We start from the raw sequence: 17,487 nt of genomic DNA on the forward strand, positions 1-17,487 counted from the left end.
CACTACCCTGAGGAACTCCTGCAGTGATGTCCTGGAGCTCAGATGATTGACCTCCAACAACCACAACCATCTTCCTTTGCGCTCGGTATGACTCCAGCCAGTGGAGGGTTTTCCCCCTGATTCCCATTGACCTCAGTTTTGCTAGGGCTCCTTGATGTCATACTCAGTCAAATGCTGCCTTGATGTCAAGGGCAGTCACTCTCACCTCACCTCTTGAGTTCAGCTCTTTTGTCCATGTTTGAACCAAGGCTGTAATGAGGTCAGGAGCTGAGTGGCCCTGGCGGAACCCAAACTGTGTGTCACTGAGCAGGTTATTGCTAAGGAAGTGCCGCTTGATGGCACTGTTGATGACACTTTCCATCACTTTACTGATGATTGAGAGTAGGCTGACGGGGCGGTAATTGGCCGGGTTGGACTTGTCCTGCTTTTTGTGTACAGGACATACCTGGGCAATTTTCCACATTGCCGGGTAGATGCCAGTGTTGTAGCTGTACTGGAACAGCTTGGCTAGGGGCGCGGCAAGTTCTGGAGCACAGGTCTTCAGTACTATTGCCAGAATATTGTCAGGGCCCATAGCCTTTGCAGTATCCAGTGCCTTCAGTTGTTTCTTGATATTACGCGGTGAATCGAATTGGCTGAAGTCTGGCATCTCTGATGCTGGGGACTTCAGGAGGAGGCTGAGATGGATCATCATCTCGGCACTTCTGGCTGAATATCTGACTGAGTGGGAGGATACTTTGCGAATCTCCCCTTTGTTCTCTGGGACACTCCTAATTGCAGTATTTGTGCAGACTCTACTGCAATCCCCTGTGGCACTTCGACTATGTGTGGCATCACCCCCACGGTTTCTCTGCCCCCTAGAGGTCTTTCTTTGTCTCTGCAGGTTCCTGTAACTGTTGTTCGCAACTCTGGTGCAGTGCTTCTAGTGTCTGCATTTACGTAGGAGGATGTTGGGTCCAACTTTTCACATTTTTCAGGTTTGGATGACCAGACTGTAGGGGTTGTTATCTGGGATTCCTCCCGGACTTCCTTTAACCTGTCCTTTTGGTCACTTTTTCCCCTTCCATGTCTAACCTTTTGCCAGCCTTGTGCCTACTTGTCCCCTTTTGATCTCAGTAGGGGGACTTTACAGTTCACCAGTCCTCTGCTGGAGGGTCTTACGGGTGCAGGTTTCACTGTAGGTTGGGGTTTCTCCTCAACCTGGCACATGTGGCAACTCCTGCAATACTCCACCATATCTTTGTGGCGTATTGGCCAGTCAAACTGCTGTATTATGCGAACTTTGTTCTTTTGTATACCGGTATGTACAGCCATTGTAGTCTCGTGGGCCCTTCTTAATATTTCTCTCCGGTACCTCTGCGGCACCACTAGCTGGTAAACTATTGCCCAGTGCTTGCTCTCAGGTCTGTGAGGAGAACTCCATTTCCACATTAGTACCTCATTCTTTAAATAGTAGCAATCAGGGATTCCGTCTGCTTCACTTTCAGATGGGCAGTCTGTGTTAACTCTTACAATACTGGGTCGACTTGCTGAACCCAGCCTACGGAAAATTCATTTAATTCATTCCCTGGGTCTCCTAACTTTCCAAAGAAAGTCTCAGACAGTCAGACCTGGTCATCTGCCTGCAGTGCTAATTCAGTCTCCTCTGGGGGAGCTGGTTTGATCATGGCCTGATCCACTACACATTCAGGGAAACTACAGGGGTCCGTCTCCTGCCACAGTCCTGTCTCTCTGACCTCCCGCGGTCTTTCTTTGACTACTGGGGGTGGGGGCGGGGAGGCTACCACCTTAACCCCTGCCAGATCATTACCTAGGAGCAGGTCAACCCTGTCCACAGGCAAACTAGGGACAATCCCTACGGTCGCCAGTCCCGAAACTAGGTCAGACTCTAGTTGTACCCGGTGTACAGGTACAGGCATACACTGCCCTCCAATACCATTCAGCACCATTCTGGTGTTCACTGCACTCTCTGGGAGGAAAGTCAGGCCCTTTCCCAGTAAAAGGGATCTAGTGGCCCCTGTGTCCCTGGGAATCACTATGGGCTTGCTTGCTCCACTCGAGGAGTATAGGGTTACTTTCCCTTCAGACACAAAACACTGATAACCTTCAGAAATCCTATTAAATTTTCCTGCAGTTGCAGCTGTGAGCTTCCTGGGTCTCACTCTTACTGCAGTTTGTTCTGTTTTGCTTTCCTTCAGGGTCCTGTCTTCACTGAGCGGGTGTGCCCTGATTAAACCTACAAGTTTTCCCTTTAGTTTCCAGCAGTCAGTTTTTAAATGCTCTGCTTTATTACATGGAAGCACACAGGTCTTCGGGTCTCAGTCTTGCTCACAGCACCTTCCTTTTTGGCGAGAGGAGGGCCCCTTGTGTCTCCTGCTTTCCTTTCTTTCCCAGGACTGCTTGGTCTCCTGTCACCTTCCCACCCTTTGTCCTTTTCGGATCTGTGGGGGTGACTAGGAAACGTTCTCCCCTGGGAAACCGACTTATAAATTAAAGCAAACTAAATGGCCAGAGCAGCCGCTTGCCAGGCTCTCTGGACCTGCTGCTCCTCTACATGGGTCTTTATGGAGATTGGGAGAGAGTGTTTAAATTCCTCTAACAGAATTACTTCTCTGAGATTCTCATAGCTGAGCTGTACTTTAAGATCCCTCAGCCACTGGTCAAAATCCAGCTGCTTACCTCTTTCAAACTCCAGATAAGTTTGATTAGCTTGCTTCTTGAGGGTTCTAAACTTTTAGTGATAGGCTTTGGGTACTAATTCATATGCCCCGAGGATAGCATTTTTGGTCAGTTCATAACTGGATGAACTCTAGCAACAGGGAATAAATCTCCTGGGTTTTTCTAGTTCGCTTGCTTTGTAATAAAAGGGGCCAGGTCTCAGCTGGCTATTTTAGCTGCCTTGCCAGTTTCTCAAAGGACACAAAAAGTCTTCTACATCTTCCTCATTGAATTTTGGAATTAATTGAGCTAGCTTTATCAATTCTGTACCCAGCCCTGAATCACGCTCCTCCATATTGGCCATGCTTTCACTCTGTTGCCCCCTAGTTAACTCAAGCCACTTCAGCTCCCTTTCTTTGCATTCCTTTCAGAATATTCTTTCTCTCTCTCTCATTCCTTCTCCTGTCTTTCTTTTTTTTCAGGATCCTTCTGGAAGGCTCTTTCTTTCTCCGACTCCTGCCTCTCTCTTTTTCCTGCCTCTCTCTTTCTCTTTTCCTGTCTTCTAATTCAAGTTTCCTTTGTTCCAATTGTATGTTTGCTAGCAGTACCCTGTCTGGGTCTACTTCTAACAATGCTTCTGATTCTTCAGATTCAAGGGAAAAATGGTTGGCCTCGATCCTTAGGAGTTCAGACTTCCTAGCCTTGCCACGTACAGTTATCCCACACTGCTTAGCCATTTTCCTCAACTCCTCCATAGACAGTGCTTTTAACATATCCCAAGTTACTTCACCCTGGCTTGGAGAGCTACTAGCTTCAGTTGCAGACATGTTAGTATTTAAGCACACACAACCCACAAGAAAACCTGTATTGAAATCTTGCTCTTTTTTTGCTTGGAACAATTTGGCTTTCCACTTCCAATTTCTCTCGTTTGTCTCCGGATTCTGGACGCTAACACCCAAATTTCTGTTACAATCATGTGAGAAAGAGGTCTAGATTTCCCTTTCAGCCTTCACCTGGTCTTACTGTAACAGGATTTTATTTTTAAGCACACTGTGTTTTTAGCTCCCCCTTACTTCTGGAGATGGCGGTGTCCAGGGTGGTGGATGCGTAAGGCTGGGAGAGGAATTCACCGCAGAGAGAGGGTGAACGGCTGGCAATCCGGGAAAGAAATGCTGATGAAGACTCTGCCAATGGACCAAGCTTGGCCAAATGGACAGGAAGGCCACATGGCCGTGTTCGGGGAGCCCGTCCACAGCGATGATCAGGAGGAAGAGCGGCCACATGGTCCCGGCAGCGGCTCCCGCTCACTCGGCGACTCCGCGCTGTTTCCACACAAACTTCCCCCACAACTCCGGCTCGGCTCCCGGATCCCGATCCCAGTTGCAGGACATCATTGTCAAAGGGACAATGGTGGGAGCTGATGAAATGTTTGAGTACCTGCACCCCCTCCCCCACCCCCCTCACACCCCCTTCCCAGCTCCCCCCTCGCACCATCTTCCCCTCGCACCCCCTTCCCCTGCACCCCTCTCCCCTACCCCCTGCATCCCCATTCCCAGCTCCCCCTCGCACCCCCTTCCCTCCACCCCTTCTCACCGCACCCCTCCTCCTCGCACCCCCTCCCTCCTGCACCCCCTTCCCTCCTTCCCCCCCATCTCCTCCCACCGGCATCCACCTACCCCTGTATAGGGGCCCTAACAACCCCACTGCCTTGTGGGTGTCTCGGGAGAGACCAAGGCTAAGGGAGTAAACCCTAACAGAAAATCCGGAGCGGAACCCCGAAGGCGGTCATGTGTCACCTTTGGCATGTTTCCGGCAGTTCCTGCAGCCACGCTCTGCACTCCTTTGGACCCCACCAGGAAGGCCGAGAGGGGGGTTTTGACGCTTGGGCAACTCTCAACCTCCATACATCCGCCCAGGCATGCGCCATGGAGAGGTTACTCCATAGTCGCCTCACAGCGACCAAATCAACACGGAAGGCAGCAGTTATGGGTTATAAGTCCAGCTCAATTGGCATAGAGATTGGGCGCCACGGGTTGCCTTTGTCGGTGCGAGAGGTCATCACATCTCATTGGACAGCTACCACCCGCCTCAAACCAGGCAGGCCCCAGTCAGTAAGGTTCTGTCCCGCCACAGTCCACCTGCTTCAATGGGTGCTTGGAGCTCAGGGTCATTGCCCGACAAGTGGACTGTAAGACCGCACCAAACAGCATGACCAAAAAAGGAAAGAAGGTACCAGCCCTTTGTTTTGCAAGCTGGAACATCAGAACTATGTGTCCTGGCCTGTCGGAAGACCTTACACAAATCAACGATTCTCAGAAGACTGCCATCATTAACAACGAGCTCAGTAGACTCAATGTGGACATTGCAGCACATCAGGAGACACGCCTCCCTACGAGCGGATCTCTAAGAGAGCAAGACTATACCTTCTTCTGGCAGGGTAGGGATCCTGAAGAACCAAGACAGCATGGAGTGGGCTTCGCCATCAGAAACTCCTTGCTCATCATGATAGAGCCACCCTCAAATGGCTCGGAATGCATACTGTCCATCCAACTGTTCACCGCCTCTGGTCCAGTACACCTACTCAGCATCTATGCTCCAACACTCTGCTCCCCACCTGAAGTTAAAGACCAGTTCAACGAGGAACTCCATAACATCATTAGTAGCATCCCCAACACCGAACACCTGTTCCTGCTGGGGGACTTTAACGCCAGGGTTGGGGCCGACCATGACTCATGGCCCTCCTGCCTTGGGCGCTATGGCATTGGTAGGATGAATGAGAATGGACAGAGACTGCTTGAGTTGTGTACCTATCATAACCTCTGCATCACCAACTCATTGTTTCACACTAAACCCTGTCACCAGATTTCTTGGAGGCACCCAAGATCACGTTGCTGGCACCAGTTGGACCTCATCGTCACAAGGCGAGCCTCTTTAAACAATGTTCAAATCACACGCAGCTTCCACAGTGCGGACTGCGACACCGACCACTCCCTGGTGTGCAGCAAGGTTAGCCTCAAATCAAAGAAGCTGCATCACTCCAAGCAGAAGGGCTGCACGCGCATCAACACTAGCAGAATTTCTCATCCACAGCTGTTACATAGGTTTCTAAATCCACTTGAAAAAACCCTTCAAAACACTCCCACAGGGGATGCAGAGACCAATTGGGCCCACATCAGAGACACCATCTATGACTCAGCAATGACCAGCTATGGCAAACGTGTGAAGCGGAATGCAGACTGGTTTCAATCTCACATTGAAGAGCTGGACCCTGTCATAGCCGCTAAGCGCATTACACTGCTGAACTACAAGAAAGCCCCCAGCGTGTTAACATCCGTAGCACTTAAAGCAGCCAGAAGCGCTGCACAAAGAACAGCCAGGCACTGCGCAAATGACTACTGGCAACACCTATGCAGTCATATTCAGCTGGCCTCCGACACCAGAAATATCACAGGAATGTATGATGGCATTCAGAGAGCTTTTGGACCAACCATCAAGAAGATCGCCGCCCCCCCACCGTCAAATCAAAATCAGGGGACACAATCACTGACCAACGCAAGCAAATGGACCGCTGGGTGGAACACTACCTCGAACTGTACTCCAGGGAAAATGTTGTCACTGAGACCGCCCTCAATACAGCCCAGTTTTTGCCAGTCATGGATGAGCTGGACATACAGCCAACAAAATCGGAACTCAGTGATGCTATTCATTCTCTAGCCAGCGGAAAAGTCCCTGGGAAGGACGGCATTACTCCTGAAATCATCAAGAGTGCCAAGCCTGCTATACTTTCAGCACTGCACGAACTACTTTGCCTGTGCTGGGACGAGGGAGCAGTACCATAGGACATGCGCAATGCCAATATCATCACCCTCTATAAGAACGAGGGTGACCGCAGTGAGTGCAACAACTACCGTGGAATCTCCCTGCTCAGCATAGTGGGGGAAGTCTCCGCTTGAGTCGCTTTAAACAGGCTCCAGAAGCTGGCTGAGCGTGTCTACCCTGAGGCACAGAGTGGCTTTCGAGCAGAGAGATCCACCATTGACATGCTGTTCTCCCTTCGCCAGCTACCGGAGAAATGCCATGAACAACAGATGCCCCTCTACGTTGCTTTCATTGATCTCACCAAAGCTTCTGGCCTCGTCAGCAGACGTGGTCTCTTCAGACTAATAGAAAAGATTGGATGCCCACCAAAGCTACAAAGTATCATCACCTCATTCCATGACAATATGAAAGGCACAATTCAGCATAGCGGGGCCTCATCAGACCACTTTCCTATCCTAGTGGCGTGAAACAGGGCTGTGTTCTCGCACCTACACTGTTTGGGATCTTCTTCTCTCTGCTGCTCTCACATGCGTTCAAGTCTTCAGAAGAAGGAATTTTCCTCCACACAAGATCAGGTGGCAGGTTGTTCAACCTTGCTCGTCTAAGAGTTAAGACCAAAGTACAGAACCTTAGTTAGGCCACACTTAGAATATTGCGTGCAATTCTGGTCGCCACACTACCAGAAGGACATGGAGGCTTTGGAGAGGGTACAGAGGAGGTTTACCAGGATGTTGCCTGGTCTGGAGGGCATTAGCTATGAGGAGAGGTTGGAAAAACTCGGATTGTTTTCACTGGAACGACGAAGGTGGAGGGGCGACATGATAGAGGTTTATAAAGTTATGAGTGGCATGGACAGAGTGGATAGCCAGAAGCTTTTTCCCAGGGTGGAAGAGTCAGTTACTAGGGGACATAGGTTTAAGGTGCGAGGGGCAAAGTTTAGAGGGGATGTGCGAGGCAAGTTTTTACACAGAGGGTGGTGAGTGCCTGGAACTTGCTGCCAGGGGAGGTGGTGGAAACAGATACGATAGCGACGTTTAAGAGACATCTTGACAAATATATGAATAGGAAGGGAATAGAGGGATATGGGCCCCGGAAGTGCAGAAGGTGTTAGTTTTGGCAGGCATCAAGATCGGCGCAGACTTGGAGGGCCAAATGGCCTGTTCCTGTGCTGTACTGTTCTTTGTTCTTTGTACCTAAAGTCCTCATCAGGGAACTCCTCTTTGCTGACGATGCTGCATTAACATCTCACACTGAAGAGTGTCTGCAGAGACTCAGCGATAGGATTGCGGCTGCCCGCACCGAATTTGGCCTAAACATCAGCCTCAAGAAAACGAGCATCATGTCACAGGATGTCAGAAATGCCCCATCCATAAATATCAGCGACCACACTCTGGAAGTGGTTCAAGAGTTCACCTACCTAGGCTCAACTATCACCAGTAACCTGTCTCTCGATGCAGAATTCAACAAGCGCATGGGAAAGGCTTCCTCTGCTATGTCCAGACTGGCCAAGAGGGTGTGGGAAAATGGCACACTGACACAAAACACAAAAGTCCAAGTGTATCAAGCCTGTGTCCTCAGTACCTTGCTCTACGGCAACGAGGCCTGGACAACGTACGTCAGCGACGTCTCAATTCATTTCATCTTCGCTGCCTCCAGAGAATCCTTGGCATCAGGTGGCAGGACCGTATCTCCAACACAGAATTCCTCGAGGCGGCCAACATCCCCAACATATGCACCCTACTAAGCCAGCGGCGCCTCAGATGGCTTGGCCATGTGAGCCGCATGGAAGATGGCAGGATCCCCAAGGACGCATTGTACAGCGAGTTCGTCACTGGTATCAGACCCACCGGCCATCCTTGTCTCTGCTTTAAAGCCGTCTGCAAACGCGACATGAAGTCCTGTGACATTGACCACAAGTCGTGGGAGTCAGTTGCTAGCGATCGCCAGAGCTGGCGGGCAACCATGAAGGCAGGGCTAAAGCGTGGCGAGTCGAAGAGGCTTAGCAGTTGACAGGAAAAAAGACAGAAGCGCAAGGAGAGAGCCAACTGTGTAACAGCCCCGACAACCAATTTTATCTGCAGCACCTGTGGAAGAGTCTGTCACTCTATAATTGGCCTTAATAGCCACTCCAGGCGCTGCTTCACAAACCACTGACCACCTCCAGGCGCTTACCCATTGTCTCTCGAGACAAGGAGGCCAAAGATAAGGTGAATCCCTATTCACCACTTTCCGATTATAAGGCAAAGAAACCAGAACAAACAGGTTTTCTGAGGTTTAAAGAAGAAAAGTTGAAATTTATTAAACTTGATCTTAAACTCTATTTCGGTTGAAGCCAACGGATACACAACGTGCCCACTCTCGCATGCATACACAATACACACATGCAAATAGAGACAGAAAAGAGCAGAAGGAAAATAAAGTGGAAATGTTTGAGGCACTATCTGAAGAGTTTTTGTTACGATTCTTCATGCTCACTGTGGAGTCCTTGATTATAGGTAGACCTTGCTTTTCGTTGGGGCCCAGCATTCTTCTCAAACCTTGTTCACTGTGGGAAACTTTTCTTTCTTGGGTTCATGTGTCTTCAGTGGATTCAGAGGCTTGTGAGAAAGAAATGGGAGAAGACAGGAGAGACCTTCTCAGTCTAGGAGCAAACAGTCTTGCATACGAACATAAAAACGAATTAGCAGCAGGAGTAGGCCACTCGGCCCTTCGAGCCTGCTCCGCCATTCAGTAAGTTCATGGCTGAACTGATTACTCCACATTTCCACCTACCTCCGATAACCTTCCACCCCCTTGCTTATCAAGAATCTATCTACCTCTACCTTAAAAATATTCTGCTACCACCCTCCTTTGAGAAAGAAAATTCCAAAACTCACGACCCTATGAGAGAAAAAAATTCTCCTCATCTCTATCTTAAATGGACGCCCCCTTATTTTTAAACAGTGACTCCTAGTTCTAGATTCTTCCACAAGGGGAAACATCCTTTCCACATTCACCCTGTCAAGACCCCTCAGGATCTTATATGTTTCACTCAAGTTGCCTCTACTCTTTCTAAATTCCAGCGGATACAATCCTAGCCTGTCTAATCAACCCTCCCATTCCAGGTATTTGTCTAGTAAACCTTCTCTGTACTACCTCCAATGCATTTACATCCTTCCTAAATAAGGAGACCAGTACTGTACACAGTACTCCAGATGTGGTCTCACCAATGCCCTGTATAGCTGAAGCATAACCTCCCTACTTTGTATTCAATTCCCCTTGCGATAAATGATAACATTCTATTAGCTTTCCTAATTACCCACTGTATCTGCATACTAACATTTTGCGATTAATGCACTAGGACACCCAGATCCCTCTGAATCTCAGAGCTCTGCAATCTCTCACCATTTAGATAATATGCTTCTTTTTCACACTTTCCCACATTATACTCTATTTGCCAGGTCTTTGCCCACTCACTTAATCTATCTAGATCTATTTGTGTCTCTTATGTCCTCTTCACAAGTTACTTTCCTACTCATCTTTGTGTCATCAGCAAATGTAGCAACCATACCTTCGGTCCCTTCATCCAAGTCATTTATCTAAATTGTAAAAGGTTGAGGCGCCAGCACAGATCCCTGTGGCACACTATTGGTTACATCTTGCCAACTAGAAAATGCCCCATTTATGCCTGCTCTCTGTTTCCTGTTAGCTCGCCAAGCTTCTATCCAAAAAACCTGGAACTGCCAGTTAATCATGTGACCAGCTGGTCTAACCAGTCCTGGATTGTATCACCTTTGCAGTCTCTGGAATGCTCCTCTTACACAAAATACCTCATGATCAAGGTCCATTTTGGATTGGATGTGTCAGGGAATGGTCCTTTGTCCTTCCAAGCACTGTCTGTTAATATGCAAGTGTCTTTTCCAGCCACGGCTGATCTGTTTAACAAGTCCTTTACTCACTCCAGCAACAGTTTAAAATCAATGTTCATGACAAAATTAATGTGCCTTATTCTTGGCAGGTGGGGGCCGAGCATGACAATTATCACAGTACAATTCTTTTAGCATTGTTTATTTTATTCTTCTTGGGAAACCTAAAGGAAGAGCCAAGACCCACATCACAAGAAACCACCAAGGGCTGGCAAGAGAAAAGCGTAGATTCAACAATCCCACTCTGCAGCGCTGGTTGTCTGACCTGATCTCGCTCTCTCTCTTTCTTTCTCTCTCTCTTCAAACACAGCCCCCTCACTGGGAACTTGGGTTCGGTGAGGATGAAGTAATCCTGGAAGTCCTGGTGAGGTGACAGCAGGTTTGGGTTTTAACAGCCTGTAGATTGTAGGAGGAAGGGAAGAATGAGTGAGGTAAGGAGCTCCGCAGTACTGAGGTCCAAGGAAAGAAAGGGGTAGAAATTCGTCTTGGGTGCCAGCTAGTTTTATACTTTGTCCGAGTTTCTTATCCGTTGAAGTCCAAGACGAATTTATAGCCCAATACATCGGAGCTGATGAGTCACAATTTCAGCAAGATTTCATTGGCATGCTAAGACTAAAGATTCGATATTCCTCTACAATATGGGAAGTTTCAAGGACTCATCCAAACTTTTTACTAGAACCCTTGGTTAAAGCTAGGCAAGCAACAGACCTGTGCCTTAGAAATCTTAGATAGACAAACATGCACAAATTCATATGATAGAAACATTTATATTTTTACAAAGCACCAAGTCAAAACCTGATCATCACGGGGTAATCTGACCAAAGCTAAGACATGGCAAGATAATTCAAGAAGAACTTAAACATATTTGAGGTCAGCCAGTTGAAAGCAAATCCAACAATAGCCACCAACTTTCATTTATATAGTGCCTTCAACGTGAAAAATTTGCTTCACAGAGGCAATATACACTCCACCGGAAAACCACACGATCTCCTGGGAGAGACGAGAAAGTAGATAAAAACCCAGGCCAATACAGGGGGGAGAAAATTGGAAAAATTGACAGCAAGACAAAGAAGTAGATAGTAGGAAGATTGACCAAAAGCTTGATTGAAGAGATAGGTTTTAAAAACGGTCTTAAAGGAGGGGGAGAGAAGTGGAGCGGTGGAAATGTTTAGAAAGGAATTTCTAGAACAGGCGGCCTAGACAGCTGAAGACACAGTCACCAATGAAGGGAAGGAGGATGTCCAAAACTCAGTCAGAGGAACAGAGAAGTCATGAAGGATGGGATATTGGGGAGAGGGGTAGGGCAGTCGGAGGCTACAGACATGGAAAGGCAAAAAAAATACCTAAAAGGATTTAAACATAAAGATGAGAGTTTTAAATTGGAAGTGTTAGGTGACCAAACATGGTCTGGAATATGATATGGGCTGAAGTCTTTTGGATGAGCTGAAATTTACGGAGGGTGGAGAATAGGAGACCAGCGAGGAGACCATTAGAATAGTCAAGTTTGGAGGTAGCAAAAGGAGTTGATGGGCTTAAACAGGGGCAGATGTGTATGATGTTATCAAGGTGGAAGTGGACGACCTTTGTGCTTGAGAGGATATGGGGTCCATAGCTCAGCTCAGGATCGAATAGTTCACCGAGATTGCAAATATTCTGGTTCAGTTGTGGACAATAGTTTAGGGCGGGTGCAGGTGAAATCAGTAACAATGGTATGGAATTTGTAGTGGAGGCTGAAGACGATGGCTTTAGTCTTCCCTAAATATTCCTTGCCTCATTATTTTAATGTAGGCATGAACCGTTTGTTTTAATCAGTTATAGCCTCTGCTAAAATAGCACACTGAGCAATATCGTCCATGCACTAATATCACCAGCCATCAATTCTAGGCCTGTTTAATCTTCCGGTCCCAATTTCCCACTACCCTTGATGTCTTTAAGTTACTGGTTGGAGAAAACATAAGAGCTGACATTTTGTTGTGAATCTCCTCTTCAATAACACCATGAAATTCTGCTCCAGTAGCACCGTGAATGGGCAATCAGCAGCTGTGGGCAGCATCCCCAAATCTTGGAATCACCAGATGGGAACTGGGAATGATGAGGGGCAAGCTAAACAAAACTTCTGTTCTCAGGCCATCATTGGCAAGTAGATTATGGCATAGAAGCAACAAAAGTAAGTTTTAAAATATTTGTATGTGTGCAGATGTCTCTTTTTCTGATGTTCTCCCAATGGTCATGTCATCAAAATCACCATTTGAAGGCCTAGATACATTATGATTTTCAGTAATGGTTTTCATGGCTGATAATGATTGAATTTGAGCCAAGAGATCACTATCTTCCTCGTTCTGCCTTTATTTCTTGTGCTTTCTTGATCTTCCTGTAGACTGGACTGGTTTACTTACATCCTGATGATACCATGCTGACAATGATGGACGTTGATGTACTCGAGCTTTGGACCAGGACAGTGACCAAGATTCCCACCACAAGTCCAGCCACAGGATTAGACAGGATTGCATTGTCTTTAAAAATGTCACCAGCCACCTTGCCTGAAAGACAGAGAGCTCATTGGCACAAGCCCAGCAAGATATTAACACACATGTCTGTCGTGTAATGCTGGTTAATTTAAGTTATCTCTAATGCTTTGTGTGTTACAATGGCCTTATCCACTTTTTGAAAAGAGACGGCTTCAAGATGACCTATCTCAGAGATGTTGGAGTAGAAATTGGGATACATTGTGCCCATTTCTGCAGTGTAAGTTGCGACAATGTTGAAAATACTGGCCCCTTTAATTAGCCAGGGCATACTTCAGAGTTAATAGAGAGCAGGTTGCTTCTGGAGAGGGAGGGGGAGAGGGAGAGGGAGAGGGTATTTGTACTGAACTGTGGATAGAGAATACAATAGTTGTGGATCATAAACTGTCTGCTGCTTCCTGATTTTGGTGAATGGATGTTTACCAATTAATCAAGTTGGGCCCAATACTGACAAATTTAGCAGTGGGAGGACCTCTGTTCAATCTCTGTGTGCCTTTGGGCTGCTGCCAAGATTCATAGGCCCATAATTTAGGCATCTTGGGCAGCTGCCTGAAACAGGAAGGTATTCAATCCCAGAGGGGATTGTTTCTCTGAGGTGGGGACAAATGGGGGGAAAGCAGTCATTTTTAAAATCTTTCATTTTCAGCCTGTTAAGGATGCCTGGCTCTTCCAATCAGGGTGACATGGATTTACTCTGATTCCTCATCAACTCTTTCAGGAGGGGATTCTCTGTGGAGCCTCTATAGATGTCTTTGCCTGTTCCTGGGATTTGATACAGGGCCCATGTCCTCTCCTGGAGATAGCCAGGAATCCCATTTGATCACACTTCTGGCATTGGACTAGGGCATGGTCTTTTATCCTTCCAAGCACTGTCTGTTAGTATGCAAGTATCTTTTCCAGTCACGACTGATCTGTTTAAAAGTTCTTTCCTCGCTCCAGCAGTGTGGCTTCCAGGCCTGGCGGAGGCAGGCTCGCCCCTGACTTTTCAGCCAGTGAGCAGGGCCACCACCTCAATGTAAAATTCCGGTTAGAATTCCGGATCACCTTTATCCTTTGTATGAAAGAATGCTTGCTAATTTTCCTCCCAAAACGGCCCGCTCTAATTTTATGATTATGTTCTTCTTTCCTGAATCCCCCATGGAAGAAATAGTTTCTCTGTATCTAAGCTATCAAATCCTTTTAACATTTTATACACATTGCATTATTTCCAGCTTCTTTCAGGTACTTTGAAAATGATTGTCAACAATGACCATCTTCACTTTGTCCCCCATAAATTTTAACTGCAGCTGCAAAGAAATTGAAATGAAGATTTTTGAATGAAACATCTAGTACCTCCAGCAAGTTGAAAGGCTGCACTGAGAACATCGAGAGAGCACACAAACATGTAGAGAAAGCTAAAGAGGAGCAGCATCTTCATCATCGAGCTCAGAATAGATTTCACTTTCCCTTTTGCATCCAGTTCTGAAAAACAAACAGACTTCTCAGTTTTTTGTCAGTTGTGTCAAAAATTTACTTTATTGTTGACTTGACTCAGCAATTCTAAATGTTTGATGTCAGCTCCATGTGTTCATTTGTGCTTATTCAGAATATAATAAAGGACACAGCAGCAACTTCATCACCATCAGATAGCTTCATCATTCCGGGTCTGACGCTTCCAGCTGGCGAGTCTATTTACCCACAATGTAGCCATTACCATTTTCATTCTGCTATTTCCATACTGGAGCCATGTCTGATTCAATGCTTTGTTTGCTAGAACCTTTGATTTTTAAGTTCTTGCCTAGCTAACCTGTGTTACTGGACTAGTAATCCAGAGGTTGAGGCTAATAATCTAGAGGACAGGAGCTCAAATACTACCCTGGAAGTTTTGAGACTTTTGAATTCAGTTTATAAAAAAAAAAGAATAAAAAGTTAGGATCAGTTGTTGTGGTGAATGTTGTGCCTCTTCATTTTTTGGGTTCAGTGCTAAGGGCTTTCTTATCCATCACTTTTCAAGTGTGCACTTTAATCTGTCCTTTAGGTTTACAGAATCTGACTGACCCACTGTGTATATCCAGCGTATTCTATGTGCTCTTATTAAGTGACCATTAATTTTGCATCAGAACTAATTTTGTGCTGTATGTGCTCACGCACTGGAGCCTCTCCCTTTGGGAGTGCATGATTGCACAAGTGGTCCTATTAGCCAGCACTGATCGACAATTCGTGGTTGCACGTCCATCAGCAAAATAACTACAAAAAAGAAACAAACTCCAAGTTCAGGAATTATGTTCCCTTGAGTTGAAAGCACTCACTTACCTCTCCATTGAGGCACATTGGAATTGTCCAGCTTGGAGAATGTCCAGGCCATAGCTGAATGTGTGTCAATCTCAAACTTGTCCATGTTGTCCACCAGGTTGACTGTTGAGCCTGGGCAGAGGTACCCATGATCCGAGTGTGGAACTCCTCCGACCACAGGGAGAGGGTATGGTTTAGTCCCAGCGACCCCGTTCATACCTGCCATATTTGAACGACACAGTGATAATTGTTTCACTTTGTATTAAACCAGTTGCTTCTCCTTCCGGTGTAGTGTAGCACTCGGAGGGCTGCTAGCTCCCAGCCCCTAGAATTTCTATTCTTTCATTTAAATAGATTGGAAAATTAGGGACTGCAGACTGACAATTTCCTGAACAGCACCCCCTGAAAGTAACTAGCAGCTTCCAGTTCGGGAGGTGAAGAGGCGGATATGAGCCCTTATACAAGTAAAGAATGCATAAGAACAAGTTAAAGACTCCTACTAGTGATTCAACAAGCTTTTCAGTGCTTAGTTGAGCCATAGAGTTAGATCTGCCCTCTCAGGTGGACTTAATAGATCCCCTGGCACTACTTCAAAGAAGGGCAGCGGGTTCTCCCTGATGTCCTGTTAATATTTGTCCCTCAATCAATACCACCAAACAGATTTTCTGTTCTTTATCTTATTGCTGTTTGTGAGAGATTAGCGTGTAGAAATTGGTTGCCTTGTTTCCTAGATTACTTCACACTTCAAAAGTGCTTCATTGGCTGTAAATTATGTCAGGAAGTCCTGAGGACATGAAAGACGCTATATAAATGTACGTCATTATCTTTTTCATTTTAGGGAGGGGAAAATTTGCCAGGTTTCCTACTCCTGACCACTATTCCACCTCAACTCAATTCCCATTGACAGTCCTGCCCTGACCTACCTCTTGACGGGGACTCAGGCATGAATGAATGAATGTACAGCTGATGAGTGGAGCTGCCACTTCAAAATGACAGCAATTTTTAGATATAAATGAAATTCCCATGCTCGCCCAATGAACTTAAGTTCTGAGGGACCTCCGTGATCCAATAGTTCATTGTATGGTTGATAGTGAGGAAGATAGCTGTAGACTGCAGAAAGATGTCAATGGACTGGTCAGATGGGCAGAAAAGTGGCAAATGGAACTCAGTCCAGAGAAGAGTGGGACTAGGTATTTGGAGAGGCCAAACAAGGCAGGGAATACACAATAATGGTTAGAATTCTGAGCAGTGTGGAGTAACAGAGGGACTTTGGAGTGCATGTGCTCCGATCCCTGAAGGTAGCAGGACATTTAGTTAAGGCAGTTCGAAAGCATATGGGATACTTTCCTTTATTAGCTGAGCCATGGAATATAAGAGCTGTGAGGTTATGCTGGAACTGTATAAAACACTAGGTAGGCCACAGCTGAAGAATTGTACTGTTCTGGTCACCATATTGCAGGAAGAATGAGATTGCACTAGAAGAACTTCAAAAGAGATTTATCAGGATGTTGCCAGGAATGGAGAACTTTAGTTATGAGGAAAGATTGGATAGGCTGGGGTTGTTTTCTTTGGAACACAGGAGGTTGAGGAGAGATTTAATTGCAGTGTATAAAATTATGGGGGGCCTAGATAGAGTGGTTAGGAAGGACCTATTTCTCTGAGGAAAGAGCTCAATAACCAGGAGGTATAGATTTCAAGTAATTGGTAGAAAGATTAGAGGGGAGCTGAGGAGAAACTTTTTCACCCAGAGGGTGGTGGGGGCTTGGAACTCACTGCCTAAAAGGGTAGTGGAAACTTTCATCACATTTAAAAAGTATTCGGGTAATCTCTTGAAGTACCGTAACCTACAGGGCTATGACCCAAGTGCTGGAAAGTTGGATTAGGCTGGATAATTTGTTTTTCATCCAGCAGAGACACAATGGGCTGAATGGCTTCCTTGGGTGCTATAAATTTCTATGAGTTTGCAGGTTAGCAGCTACATGTAAATCCCTGAACCACTGGCCTTGGGACAAGGCTATGTGGCCCAGATCAGCAAAACAGCAGGTAATAACTGGCTTTCTTTCTCTTTTTCTATCCACTTTGAAGTGGGAGCATGAAGTGTGAAGGACATACACTAAATACAAGACTTTTATCATTATATGTAGAGTTGCATAGAATCTACAAGACAGAAACAGGCTATTTGTCCAACCAAAACAATGCCAATGTTTCTACACACAATCTAGTTACCTCTTCCCACACTGGTCCTGTATCCCTCTATTCCATTCTTATAGAAGCTTAAATTGCTTTGCACCATTGCATAATCTGACACG

The 17,487-nt window shown here is 46.3% G+C and overlaps 1 protein-coding gene across 6 annotated transcripts in view; it reads right to left on the reverse strand.

The window, feature by feature from the left end:
- The window catches only part of LOC137375789 (sodium-dependent phosphate transport protein 2A-like), a 102,154-nt gene that overhangs the window by 80,138 nt on the left and 4,529 nt on the right, over positions 1-17,487 (reverse strand). For 5 of the 6 annotated variants that reach the window (XM_068043243.1, XM_068043240.1, XM_068043239.1 and 2 more), the window contains 3 exons: positions 15,200-15,397; positions 14,240-14,368; positions 12,779-12,922 (listed from right to left, as the gene is read on the reverse strand). In XM_068043243.1, coding sequence (XP_067899344.1) covers positions 12,779-12,922; positions 14,240-14,368; positions 15,200-15,397 — 471 coding nt within the window. The remainder of the gene's footprint in view (positions 1-12,778; positions 12,923-14,239; positions 14,369-15,199; positions 15,398-17,487) is intronic. The other variant, XM_068043241.1, reaches the window with a different exon arrangement.

The sequence above is a fragment of the Heterodontus francisci genome, chromosome 12 (assembly GCF_036365525.1).
Source record: "Heterodontus francisci isolate sHetFra1 chromosome 12, sHetFra1.hap1, whole genome shotgun sequence".
Taxonomy (NCBI): Eukaryota; Metazoa; Chordata; class Chondrichthyes; order Heterodontiformes; family Heterodontidae; genus Heterodontus; species Heterodontus francisci.